This window comes from Bacidia gigantensis (genome assembly GCF_019456465.1).
Source record: "Bacidia gigantensis strain McMullin 20006 chromosome Unknown contig_156, whole genome shotgun sequence".
Lineage (NCBI taxonomy): Eukaryota > Fungi > Ascomycota > Lecanoromycetes > Lecanorales > Ramalinaceae > Bacidia > Bacidia gigantensis.
This window is the reverse complement of record NW_025408594.1, coordinates 1,190,152-1,203,903: the sequence shown is the minus strand read 5'-3', so window position 1 is coordinate 1,203,903 and position 13,752 is coordinate 1,190,152. Positions and strand designations below refer to the sequence as shown.

Here is a 13,752-nt window from a genome sequence, read left to right as displayed (position 1 = left end):
TATGAGTACTGCGTGCTATGGTGCCTAGCAACCCCGTAGAATGCTGATATCTCTCTTTTCATTCATTCATTCACCTCGCTACTTTTCGTCGAAGCAAACATGATGCATCTGAAGTCCCGCGGCACCCTCTCGGATAAGACCAATGTTGTCCTTGAAGAACTGACTATCCCTAACACGCGCATGATCCTCCATGGTCTCGTACCCGAAGACGGCCACATACGCATGGCCTTTCTTTCCTTCCCCAAACTTCTCATGCTCTACATTCTCCATCACCCACCCGCTCGAGAATCCCTTGAACCCTTGCACTCGTTCGTCTTGCAATTTGTGCCCAAACTTCGTCACGTTCGCCGCATACCCCTCATCCTTCGCCTCCACATACGCCGTCAATACCTCTGTCACCGGCGCGTTTGTCTTTCCCACCACCTTGCTCGGCGGATGCGGCTCGAAATTGGCGTGGCGCATAGTGAATCCGCCGTTGACGATCGTCATGAGGTGTTTCACGAAGGGGCCGTAGATGGACGATTTGACGAAGTCTTGATGATGGTCGTATGAATCCCAATCGACGAGAAATTGAAAAATACTGGGGTTTTCGAGGGTGCGGCCATAGTAGGCGCGCTGGTAGCCTGGTTGAGAGGAGACTGTGTCGAGAGTGGAAGCCCACACTTTGCCTGAGTTGGAGGAGGGGTCGTCGATGTCTGTGCCGGCTTTGAGGGACCACGTCGCGATTTCGGTTGCGGGTGCCATGCTTCCATGCAATTGTTGGGACTGATCTGTATGCCGGAGCTCAATGCACGTCAATGTGATTCAAGACAGACGTCAATGATAGTCCGGCAGTGGGGCGGGTATAGGACACTCGGGCCAGACATCTGTCATTCACCATGCTTGGTTTTTGGTTTGAGCCTGAGCCTGAGCCTGCATCGTGAGAACAATGTCGAAAGGGGCCAGTCTAACCGAAGGTCGGGGTAGACTACTGCTGTGCATGCTGCCGGTATTTCGTATGTCGCTGCCCCACCGTCGATCCAGCTTGCAACGTTCCGTCAATACCTGGTACATGCCCGGATCCTGAGCCGGAAGCACTAAACGGCACCCAAAGCTTCGGCTGCCGTGTGAGTGCAGAAGCTTCTTGGGCTAGCAACACCCCGGGCCCTAACTAGTCACCATCTGGATGCTTCCGCAACGGCATTTGAATGGGTGCTCGCGCTGCTGCAACGGTGCCCGCCAACTAGCTTGGGAGGTCCGTGGAGAGCAACAATACTCGTTCCAATTAATGTCGACATACAGATTGTGCATAGACACGAACATCATGTAGTGTGGGGTAGAAACCCTGCTGAATCTGATGAGTCTACCGGCTTTTGGAGCAGATTGCGCAGGCAAGTTCGATTTCAACCACAAGACTGTCACATCAACGACGGCTATGGCGGCGACTATACGTAACCTTGAACGCGACTGAGCTTGGTCTTCCCTAAGCGACCTCGATGCTATGACCAAGACCAACCTCTCGATCATATAGCACTATAAACGACACTGATATCCTACAACCTCGCTCCTAGTCGTTGCCATTAAGCCGAAGAGGCATTCTGCATGCACTCACGCTACCGATTTTGTAAACCTAGTACGATACTGCCTGTTGCCGTTTTTGAATTTTGAAACTTGAATAGGAGATTGTGGTCAGTATGGAGAATAAAGCTCCTTCAAAACGGGCAAAGCAAAAGCGTAACCGCATTATCACCGCTTGCTTTGACTGTCGAGAGCGAAAGGCGGGTTGTGATCGCACCAAGCCCATCTGCTCTCGATGTGGAGACGGGCGCACATGTATATATTTAGACCCGCCGAACAATGCTCTTATTAATGGCACAAGTCGGAAGGTCTCGTCTTTGCCTCCAGAGATCAAAGAAAAAGTCAGCCGGCTATATAGCCAATGCCTTGGGGATGCCAAAGATGGTGATGATGGTTCAGACTATGAGGGTCTTGAGGTCTCACCACTTGTCACGGAATCGGCATCGTATGATGATGATGCCGATGAGACAGAAGTGACCGACCTTGGCTTTCAGATTGGCAAAGTACACATGACGGACCGCATAGGTGGCCAGTACCGCCCAGGAATGGCACACGAGGTGATTGGTTCTCTTGCTGTCTGCGAGAGAAGTTTACTGAATTATTATAGCTCAAAATGCTGTTACAAGCAGCAAGCCATCAGCGTGAATGGGCAGAGGAACAAGCTGTTTGGCCAACGCCACCTGAAATGTTCCAGACTGGCCTCGCCACGCCAACAGGATCATTCATGAAGCCAACCTCTTCATACCTCGCTCCCGACTTAGATACAATCTCCCTCGGTAAAGACCAGGAACTTATGGACTTCCTGCCACCATTCACAATATCAACAAGAATACTACAACAATACTGGAAAGGGGTCCATCCTATCGCTAGGATACTGCACCGACAATCGTTTGAGTCGCGTTGGCAGACATTTGCCAAGAACCTGAGTAACAAAACTCGGCCGACGAAGTCTTTGCAAGCAATAGTATTTTCGATTTTGTTTTCAGGTATGGTTGCGATGCCGCCCGGCACTATTGACAAGGAATTCGGAGAAGATCAACACCTTTGGATGCAAAAATTGAAGGCTGGTACAGAGATTGCATTGACTCAAGCTCAGGTTCTCCAGACGGCCAAGGTGGAGACGGTTCAGGCTTTTGTAGCCTATTTGGTACGTTACTACATCATCTTGTATCGAACAGTACCATCCCGACGGCTGCAGCAGCTGAAGTCTCCGCTACGATACGCACATTTCCCCTCCTTGCTCCTTCCGAAATGATCTTGCTAAGTGAAATGAAGATAGTATTATGCCGCGGAGAGGTCTCTAGGATCCACTCCTCCCTAGTAGCAACGGCCATACGTGTGGCTGAATGCAATGGATATCATGTCGATGGTGAACAACGTGGATACAATCCCATTGAAATTCATATCAGACGCCTGATATGGTACAATTTATGCATTCTTGACATTCGGGTAACAGAAGCACATGGTCCTCGCCCAATCATCCGAGCAGAGGATTACACGACCAAACTTCCAAGTAATGTCGATGATGCCGAACTTGCCAAGGAAGGCCACAAAGAGGCAGCTGAGAACAAATGGACCGAAATGACAGTGCCACTTATTCGATACAGGTGTAACGAATTCATCCGGAGCATTTGGATCAACCGACGCAAGCTCATGGCACGAGAGATCTCGATCACGCCTATCATTAACAGCATAGAGTCTTTTCGGCTCGAGTGGTCACTCAAGCTTACACCGAGTAAACCGAACGATCCTCTACAAAGGTACGGTCTTCGCGTGCTAGATCTTCAGACCTTGCGAACGTACGCTATGGTGCTTCATCCTTACCATATGCACCCGAAACTGCAGATGCCAGGTAGGATGAGCCAATATCTTTAGCACTATGAGCTGACTGGTTGACAGATCGTCTGTTATCCGTGCTGATAGAAAACGGCATTAAGACCATGGATAGAGTAATCGAGGTTGAGACTTTTGCCGACTATGCGCTCTGGCGGTGGTATGCAGGTGCACTGCAACAGCATCACTACGCTATGCTAATGTCAACTGAAATCATTATGAACCCAAGGCGAAAAGAGTCGGCGCGAATTTGGCGAGGCCTTGACTATGTTTTTGAGCCCCCGCAGTTGCCACCAATAGCTAAGGCTCGCTGGATAATTACGCAAGCCTGGTGGAAGATGGAGGTCTATACTGGAAAACGGCACCTTCGTGCGCCCGCAAACTTAGAGAAGAATTTACGCGAAGCACTCAAATTGTCTGATAAAGAAATCCACCGGGATGCAAGGAACTCCAGTGCCAGTACAGAGTCGACCTTAGTCGACGAAGACATTTCTAAAGGGGCACAAAACCTAGGGAGAAAGCCAGGTCGGGGGAAGTCGACTAAAAACCAGACATCCTCAAAAGCTAGTAGCAGCTTCAGAGAATCGCCTTCAAACCCTGGAACCTTATCACCAGGCAGTAATAAAGCCCCTTCCACGCCCGAAACATCTGTGACGAAGTCACCCCCTACTGCACCTGCGAAGCAATTGGTCGATGTTGACTGGGTACGTAATAACCTTATTTCCTGGCGAAGTGTCGAGTCAAGCAGCTACTGATGAGTTCTCAGGGTGTTCTAAACAATTATTACCCACCGGAGCAATATTCGGGCGAGCTTGACGTCTCATACGAGACTTGGTCCCATCTTCTTCAGTCAATGCCTTGTCCAAGTGGCGTCGACCAAGCCAACCCTGGGGCAATTCAATTAGACCCGTTTGGAATCGGTTACAGCGGGAACGCCGCTGCCTTCCATTCCCCAGCCTTAAATGTACAAGATTGGACCGGTTCGTGGACGCAGACGTCGCAGCCTACGGCGCAATTCCTACCGCGTCAGCAGCAATCTGCGATACCTTGGGACCAGCATAGCACAAATCCTGTCGAAAACCAGCAAGGCTCACTGCACTGGAATACTAGCTTTACCCCTCAGCAACAACAGCAAATGTATCAGCAGCAGTACGAAGCACCACAACAAGTTCATCAGTCTCAGTCGCCTCCGCAGTGGACTGGAAGTAACTCTACTGCACCAGGACTCGAGGTGCCGGTAAATGTCTCCGTCCCTGGTCAGCGATCGCAGGAACAACAACGGCGGCAAAACGAGGAATTGAACTTTGGTATGGGTCTTTATCAGTCCATTCCACGGTCGCAACCCTAAATTAATCCAAATCGCAACAATGGAGTTCCTTTGTCCGTTTCTAGGGCGGAGACAAAACATAGATCTAACGGTACGGTATGGCATGACATCTTGTGGTTCGTTTTTGGATGCCCCAGGATAGTAGGTGGAAAGTCGAATGCGGCCATACCGCAGCGCAGATTCTCTCACATATTTTGTTTCCAAAGCTTAGGCACACACATAGCATCAGTGTTTGGCGTTCGCGAAATGTGAAGAGTTCTCACATCGATGCCTGTCTGTAGGCGGTGTAGGGTAATACGGTGGCCTTGCTGGTTGCAGTGGTTGGTGAACACTGAAGGAAAGGAGAGCGTGCCAAGCGCGCTAAACATCTGTAAGGGACTAAAAATAGCCACGGCCCGAGAGGCTAATGCAAGGCGGATCATGGATCCCTCATGGATCTTCGCCTTCTTCGCGTGCGAAGTCACCCAGTCACAACATGAGACCGAACTGTCACAGCCCCAAGCCTCGTCACCATATGTCAAGCTCACAATAACCTCTATAAACTTCATATGTCTTCTTCTTCTCCTTTAAGTCGGCTTTTCATTCTATGTGAGCTTTTCAGGACTCTATCACCTACGAACTCTTTAGGACCACCTCTTGCACACCGTTGAAGAACCATGCTCGACGAAAATCTTCCCAGTATGCGACCGTGATTGAGATTCCTTGACTAAAAACTGACCGTCCAAAGCATTCTATCTCCGCGCCTCTGCAGACAGCATAAAACACCACGCCTCCGTGCATCTATCACATCACGGTTCTGACGCTGCCCCTGCCTATTCTCTACGTCACCCGGACCCTGCCCTACCTGGCTCAAAGAATCGCTATGCAATCGCCCTCTACGACAGCTACAATGCAGACATCCTTTTTGGAGAGGTATTACTCGTACCCCAATGGACTCAGCCGAATAAAGAAGAGACGAGATTGAATAGTGGAGTTCCTCCGGCACCCCAGCCTATACTACCTACCGAGGTTATCTTACAGCTGTACAATCCAGATCAGCAGATCAAGATGAAATGGATCGCTGGCACATGGAACACAGCTCCTTATTGGGGATTTGAGATGCCCGTGCAGAGTTTCCGCCAACCGTCGTCTTCCGCCATCGATCGTGTTCAGAGTGACCCTACAGCCTCGGAGAACACACCAATGCTGGGTTTCAAATGGAAGAAGGATGGCAAACTGTCAAAAGACTACATATGCACCCTCTCAGGGAAGTCGACCAATCCAGATGGCAGCAAGAAGAAACATAAGGAGCCCGACATTACTGTGGCGCTTTTCAAACATTTCAAAGAAATTACTCTCTACGAACCAAATCTTTCGCGAGTCGAGACGGAAGACCCTAAAGGCCTTGAAGTTGTGTTACTCCTCGGGGCGATCGTCATTCGGGAAGTCTTCAACTCCAACGTAAGTGAAGCGTTCAATATCTCGGATTCTGCAGCCACAGCTGCGCCTTTCATCCCCTCAAATGCCCCGAATAAAGCGCACCGTAAACATCGCCATGCTTCACACCCTCCACCTACTCAGCCGCCTCGACATTCGTCTTCTGATCCTCGTCTACCACCCACTGACCCACGTACACAATGGGATTTGGATATGGAGGAGGCACGACTCAAGAAGCAAGTGGCGCATGAAGAGCGTGAGAGGCGACGTCGCGAGGAAGCAGAAACAAGACGAGTACAGAGGATGGTGCAGGAAGAGGAGCATCAGAGGCGCGAGAAGCAGAAGGTGATCGACCGTGAAACGGAGCGATTGAAGAAGGTGTACGGCAAAGGAGGGCGACCAAGCTCGCAGCAGCTTCCGTCAACTAAACCGCCACGGCATCAAGGGCAGGCGGTCACATCGTATCCACCCGCACCAGTTCAGAGACCACACAGTGCAGCACCAGCGCCATATCTCGCAAATAACATACGACCGCAACAGCAGCAGAGCGTGGGCCCGTACCTGCAGCCGTCAGGTTTTGGAGGACCTAGCTCAAGCACACTTTTTTCTGGCGGGGGTCATGCACCTCAAGCTCAAGCGCAACCTCGACCCCAGAAGAAGAGTTCGTTCTGGCATCTGGGCAAAAAGGAGGATAGCTCTTCAAGATTGACGAAGCAACGAAGCGTGGTATTTTGATAGATTTGGGCGGATAGACACGTGAAGATCTGTGATCTCACTTATGATTGAACGTAGCGATTCTTCTTCTAGTCTTCATGTTGCCTGAAATAGACATCTGCAGCGCCGTCCGGACTCTTCAATTCTTCCACGTACGGAACATACCTGCTTTCATCCGACAAGTGACAGGTGGCATACGTGACTGGTTAGATAAGCGAGCTGCTTGGCGTGGGGTTTGCGATTCTAACCTTGGACCTGGAGGACGGGTATCACATGTTTTGCATTTGAGCGACATGGGGAAAGCCATGCGACTCCATGGAAATGTCGGAGCAGACTGTTCACAGGATTTGGAATGGCATTAGAATGGCATGCGCCACAGTCAATATTTAAATCTTGTGTCTCGACAGTCGTGGAGATCGACCCGCGGGCGCGTCAGTGGAAGTCGGCCCTTAAGCGGGAGCCGAGAACTAATAAAGTCATGGCACGAGGTAAAGTCTGGACCTGCAGCTAGCAACATCACACCTTCTTCCGTAGATTATGTTGACGAGTGCCAGAAGGACGTGTGACCGCTTCCACGGAGAAGGGCAACCAGACTTTAAGAGCATCTGAGGAAAGCCAAGACGGTATCGACCGGCTTGGATACTGATAAGGAAACCCATGCAAGCTCACACCTGAAAAGGAGGGCGGTGATAAGAGCTCGACGAATTAGACGGCAGATTGCCATCGCTGGCCTCGCTGTCTGTTCACCATCCTGCGACCTGGCTTGGGAAAGCCAGACGGGAATCGCCCCCATTGATAAGGCTACTGCCCGTCATCATTGGTCCCATCGACATTTCTCTGCCTGCAGCTAGCTGTCGCATCCGCTGTCTCCACATCTCCATGCTCTGACTTATGTATGTCTTAGGTCTGGCCTGGAACAAGTACGTGCTTCATCGAATCTGCATCGAGGCCTTTGAGATCTCATCTCCGCGCAAGGACGTGGACAAGCGCTGTCAACGGCGACACTGAATCTGTCAGACAGGTATAGCCCTTTCGGGTCACCTTGAAACTCGCAACACCTGGCGAGGAATCTCGAAATATCCTTATCGGGCCAAGGACAGGCTGCCCACCGTAGTATAGACCTCCAATTTGAGTTACTCAGCCGTAGCGATCGCCCACGATTCTTTCCTAATCCGCGGACATCTCAACATCCGAGGATCGTTTCTAGTGGACGAATCCCACTTTGGCTCATCGATTCGGAGAAAGGGCATTCAATCTTACTCGCCAAACATTGAGGCGTCAAGGTATCAGATATATCAGTCGACACGTCCACCCTGTTATACAACTTTTTCCTTGTTCTCGCTCGAGTCTGTTCGACGTGCGTATATATTGGAAGGTCGACATTAGGACAATATTCCAGCCTTTTTAGGATACTTGAAGAAAGCCACACCAGACAGCTGACGTCAACCGCCAAAATGTTGAGCCCAGCTATCCTCTGGAAGGCGCCAGAGATCAACCCAGTCAATCACAAAGCACGTTCAATCCCAGGACTTAACCCCATCAATCTTTATGGACGAGTATTCTTCTTCTCGTGGTTCGGCTTCTTCGTTGCTTTCTGGTCTTGGTGAGTTCCTACGAATATGTATGCAGGTAATCAGACGAGGCTAATTGCACGTAGGTATGCGTTTCCGCCATTGGTATGCGATGCAGCCTTGTTTTCGTCTGAAATAGCCTAACTTCTTGAAAGCTTTCGATCACAATCGCGAAGGACTTGAAGTTAACGCAGACTGATATCTCTAATTCGAACATCATTGCACTTACAGCCACGTGAGATCCATCGCTCAAAGTCTGATTTCGTGACTAACTGTCACGTAGTCTCCTCGTCCGTCTTGTTGCAGGGCCGTCTTGTGATCGCTTTGGCCCTCGATACACCTTTGCAGGATGCTTGCTTATTGGCGCTATCCCCACTGCTCTATCTGGCACAGTGAACTCAGTAAAAGGTCTCCTTGCACTTCGCTTCTTCATTGGTATTCTTGGTGGCAGCTTTGTCCCCTGTCAAGTCTGGTCGACGGGCTTCTTCGACAAGAACGTCGTTGGCACAGCAAATGCCTTGACTGGCGGGTTTGGTAACGCCGGCGGTGGTGTAACCTATTTCCTGATGCCAGCGATTTTCGACTCTCTTGTTCATGACCAAGGCCTCACGCCTCACAAGGCCTGGCGTGTCGCTTTCGTCGTGCCCTTCATCGTTATCACGGCCGTCGCTATCACTATGCTGATCTGCTGTCCTGATACCCCAACTGGGAAATGGAGCGAACGCCACCTCGCCGCGCAACAGAATCTCACCAGCCACGGTGTCACAGGCGAAGTTGTCGATGTGCCCCAAGGCCTCACTGACAAGCAACAACACTTGAGCGGGAGCGAATCACCCGGTAGTAACGACGAGAAGAAGATTGGCTTCGAGGCTACGGGCAAAAACAGCACCGCCTTCGACCACGAAGCGAACATCGGCCAGCAAGAAATGCTCGACATCGCCCGTGGCGAGATCGTCCGCAAGCCAACCTTCAAAGAAACCCTACCTGTCATCTTCTCTGCCCAGACACTCGTCCAAGGCGGATGCTACTTCTGCTCCTTCGGCGCCGAACTGGCCATCAATTCTATCTTAGGCGCCTACTACGTTAAGAACTTCAAAAAGCTTGGCCAGACTGGCTCTGGGCGATGGGCAGCGATGTTCGGCCTCTTGAACGTTGTCACGAGACCTCTCGGCGGAATGATCAGCGACATCATCTACAAAAACACCAGCGTCTGGGGCAAGAAGGCCTGGATCCATGTCCTCGGTGTCGTGACTGGCGCATTCCTAATTGCCATCGGTGCATTGGATCCCCACACCAAGACTACGATGTTCGGTCTTGTCGGCGCCATGGCTGTCTTCCTTGAGGCGGGCAACGGGGCCAACTTCTCGCTTGTGCCTCACGTGCATCCTCATGCTAACGGCATCGTATCTGGATGCACGGGCGCATCAGGAAACCTGGGTGGCATCATTTTCGCGATCATCTTCAGATTTAATGGGAAGGATTATGCGAAGGTTTTCTGGATCATTGGGGTCATGACGATTGGGATTAATTTGGCGCTGAGTTGGATCAAGCCAATTCCCAAGGGACAGATTGGTGGTCGTTGATGAATTTTCCTTTGATATTTGGGGACGGCAGCACTATGCGTCTGATGTATTGGATGTAAAAGTACGGTATATAGCAGTTCGTGTTGACGAAGTAGTTGAGAGTCTTTTATGATTCAAAGTCCCGCCTTTAAAAGGTCCGAGCATCTGTTTCACTCCTCCAGAGAGCTTTCTCCTCGGAGCCTCATCAAGTCTTGGCAAGGTGTAAATGGAAGGGCTTGAACGGAAGGGGCGTAGAAGTCGGGACAATGTCTACGCAGTCATGCTCATAAATATCGCCCGATCGTTTTGCGGGATGCGAAGGGTGCGCCGTCGGACGGCCAACCTCATCGCTGAAATACGTATTTTGATGCGGATGTCATGGGTAATCCACGTGTCCATGGTATGAAAGCAATGTTCCTGGCAAATGCATCCAACTTTGTGCCTTGTGGTGTAGTTAGATTGTTGGGCAACCGGCTCAATACACTCAATACACTTACATACTTGCCTATTGGCAGTAATGGCATTTGGAGGCTCAATAAAGCCAGCGCTTGGAGTACGGTTTCAACTGGCACCTACGAACCAATTCAGCGTGCAGGTGAGGCTGTGCCTTCACGCGACATTGATGATTTAACCCCATTTCCTCGGTACCTGCATTCTGATTTACTCTTTTTCCTTCTATATTTTCTCGACAGCAGGTAAGAATTATCACAATGACGGATAATTACGGCCTAACCCAATTGTATGCTGGTTCCGATCCAGTCGTGGATATCGTTGCAGTGCATGGCCTTTATGGCAATGCTCTGAATACGTGGACGACCAAAAGGCACGAAAAGAAATGCTGCTGGCTGAGTGACCCTAGAATGTTGCCCGAGAAGCTTCCACGGGCGAGAGTCCTCACATGGGGGTATAACGCGGACGTCACAGCGCTTTTCGGAAATACTTCAGCGGACCGTATTTTGCACCACGCCCATACTCTGGTGGCTCAATTACAGGCAGACCGTGAGGTATCAAGTCAAAACGCTCAGCTTCCATCTCATATTAATGTCTGCATCAGATGGAAGACGCTACTGAGAGACCTATTATATTCATCTGTCACTCACTCGGAGGCATCATTGTGAAAAGGGTAATTACAGACGTCCTCCTCTCGCAATCACATCGTGCAATTCAATGCTGAGTCGCCCTGAAGGCATTAGCATATTCCGCCAGTCGAACTTCAAAAAGTATAGAGCATCTATACTCAATCTATGTCTCCACGTATGGGATTCTGTTCTTCGGCACCCCACATCATGGCAGCAATGTCGCAAAAATGGCGAGCATCGGCCAACGTCTACTCAGCGCTGCCATGCCCAAGAAGGTCTGGGATACCACGCCCCAGCTCCTAGAGGCTCTCAGAGAAGGTTCGGAAACACTTCAAAATATCACTGACCAATTTACACCTTTGATGAAACGCTTTCACATATTTTTCTTCTGGGAGCAAGAGAAGACTAATCTACCACACACTCATGACTATGTAGGCCAGTGAAGTTTAAGCTGAGGCGCTCAAACTGACCTCTGTAGGTGGTTTACGAGGGGTCGGCGGCTCCCATCCTGGATGGAGTAGAGAGATGTGGTATCGCTGCCAACCACTCGGAAATGTGTAAATTTGAGGATTCTTCCTCAACAGCGTACCGTACTACTGTGTCAGCTCTGCTCAGGTATAGCCGAGCAGCTCCCTCTCTTATACAAAAACGAGCATCTCGGGCAAATGAGATGCTCAAAGTGTTGAGAGAGCAGGAGGCTCTGGAGTTGGTAGGCTAACAGGTCTTAAACCGTTGAATTCTGGCCCTGGAGGTTATTCGGGCAATTCGCGCAACATGTGAGTCGACCTCTCATTGGCCTTGGGATTGAGTCTTCTGATGCAAAAAGCAACTCAAGTACGACTGAAACGAAGTGGGCAGCCGTCTGCGCACGACATGACCAGTGTCATTTTCTGCCGATCTGTCGCTGTTCGCTGCTTGCCGTCGATGTCATGCGATGACCAGCCAAGCCATTTTCGGATCTGAGAACGCTCGAATGCGCCAGCTTCGATGTGTGGGAACGTTTGTAAGATACGTACTATTGTGAAGGAGGCGATTGTCAGGCCGAATTCCTCTTCATGAATGATTAGCAAACCCCTGGATTGAACAATTTTGGGTCTACTCACGGCCAAGACATATTCGTGGTCCCCCGTTGAAAGGTAGATATCCCCAAGAAGCATTTATACGATCGTTCTGCAAAGGTAGGTCTTTTCTCGTCCAGCGTTCTGGTCTGAATTCATGCGAGTCTTCGCCATAAAGATCCTGTCTTCTGTGCATGGCATATACGCAGTATGCAACGTTCTCTCCCTTTTTCACTAACACGGGTGACTTACCGTCAGGCCCACCGCCTGTGGGAAGCATTGTGGTCTCATAAGCTGTTCGTGTATTTACCGGCACCGGGGGTAAAGTCGAAGCGCTGCATTGATACAACAATCAGCCTTCTGGAAGACGCCAGATCCTCCCTTGATCGGGGTTGACTTACTCTCTTTCAGAACATTCGACAAATAAGTCATCTTTCCGAAATCTTCCCGCTTCAACTTGATATTCTCACCAACAGTCGAATTGATTTCCTCGCGGACCTGAGCTAGGACTTTAGGATGACGAGCGAGATTATAACTGGGCACATCAGTCGGGTTTTGTCCATTAGGCATGGGACATACAATGTCCACGAGATCAAGCACGACGTCGTATCTCGCCCCGCTAACAGTATGTTGAGTAGTTGGCCTCGGAGGTCTTCCGACCTCTTCACGTCCTCAGCAACAGCATCGAAGAACAAGTAATTCTCCCTCCCTTCTTGAGCTTGTTCGAGATCAATTCCAGCCTGCCGCTCATGTATGATTTCATCTACAAAGTCGTGCACCTCATCACAAGCCTTGAAAAACTTACGGCCTCCCACAAGCCAGTATAAATCAAGCAGTCTAAACCTCTTCACGACAAGATCTTGAGCTGTGTCAAAATTTGTAGCGAACCTCAGTCCATCGGCAGACTTGTCGTCTTTCAGACTATAGATAGACTGTCCAAAGAGGAAAGACGTTGTCGTGTCCAGCGTATACCTAAAAAGGAGTGGCTGAATATCAACAATGTTTACTCCATCATGAGGGAAGTGGGCCATCAGATGTTGAACATGCTCTTCGAAAACGTCTAGATTTTGGTACTGCTGTCGAGTGAATTGTGGGCGAAGAAGCTCTCTTGAATGCTTCCACGCTGGCCCGTCTTGAGTGAAGACGCCCTCTCCCAGGAATGGCAGCATAATCTTCTTGCGAAGCCCAAATCCGAAGTCTGGTTGCCTCCACATTTCAGCTGCAACTCACGATGACTCCCGTCTTTCTACGCCAGAGAATACTTACCAGAAAATTGGGATGATAGCATGGCTTCGATATTTCGTGGCTCAATCGTACCGAGGGCGGGTGTCCCAAGGAATTTCTGCTCCAGTGTAGTCCCTACATCCCGGAAATGAAATTCGAAAAGGTCCATAAGTCGATGATCTGCGTCAGCCTGGAATATCTGAAGCAAACGATCGATCCCAAGCGGCCACCAATTTCTCAAACGAGGCGCCGGTAAACAACCATGTTCTCGAGCGAACAGGCTTTCTTTCTGATATGAAATAAAGATCAGCCGATACGGTTCTAAAGGCGGAAAACCGGTTACTGTTATTGTGTCGCATTCAAGAAGTCAGAAGTTAGGGGGTGCAACGAACTCGAGTGATTGTGAATTTT

At 50.1% G+C, this 13,752-nt stretch overlaps 3 protein-coding genes across 3 annotated transcripts; 1 reads left to right on the top strand and 2 right to left on the bottom strand.

Moving 5' to 3' along the window:
- Nucleotides 1-78: 78 nt before the first annotated feature.
- Nucleotides 79-744, bottom strand: KY384_002645 (uncharacterized protein; the record flags this gene model as incomplete). Its single annotated transcript, XM_044811167.1, has 1 exon — nt 79-744. One exon carries the CDS (start codon nt 742-744, stop codon nt 79-81), a length of 666 nt encoding a protein of 221 aa, XP_044672050.1.
- Nucleotides 745-1,673: 929 nt separating this feature from the next.
- On the top strand, nt 1,674-10,001 carry KY384_002644 (uncharacterized protein; the record flags this gene model as incomplete). The annotated part of the gene is made up of 10 exons (XM_044811166.1): nt 1,674-2,114; nt 2,165-2,704; nt 2,833-3,409; nt 3,457-4,094; nt 4,157-4,697; nt 5,445-6,794; nt 7,752-7,767; nt 7,823-7,868; nt 8,284-8,450; nt 8,702-10,001. The coding sequence occupies 10 exons, from the start codon at nt 1,674-1,676 to the stop codon at nt 9,999-10,001; spliced, it is 5,616 nt and encodes a 1,871-aa protein (XP_044672049.1).
- Nucleotides 10,002-12,154: 2,153 nt separating this feature from the next.
- On the bottom strand, nt 12,155-13,510 carry KY384_002643 (uncharacterized protein; the record flags this gene model as incomplete). Its single annotated transcript, XM_044811165.1, has 4 exons — nt 12,155-12,411; nt 12,519-12,652; nt 12,697-13,315; nt 13,384-13,510. The coding sequence occupies 4 exons, from the start codon at nt 13,508-13,510 to the stop codon at nt 12,155-12,157; spliced, it is 1,137 nt and encodes a 378-aa protein (XP_044672048.1).
- Nucleotides 13,511-13,752: the final 242 nt, after the last annotated feature.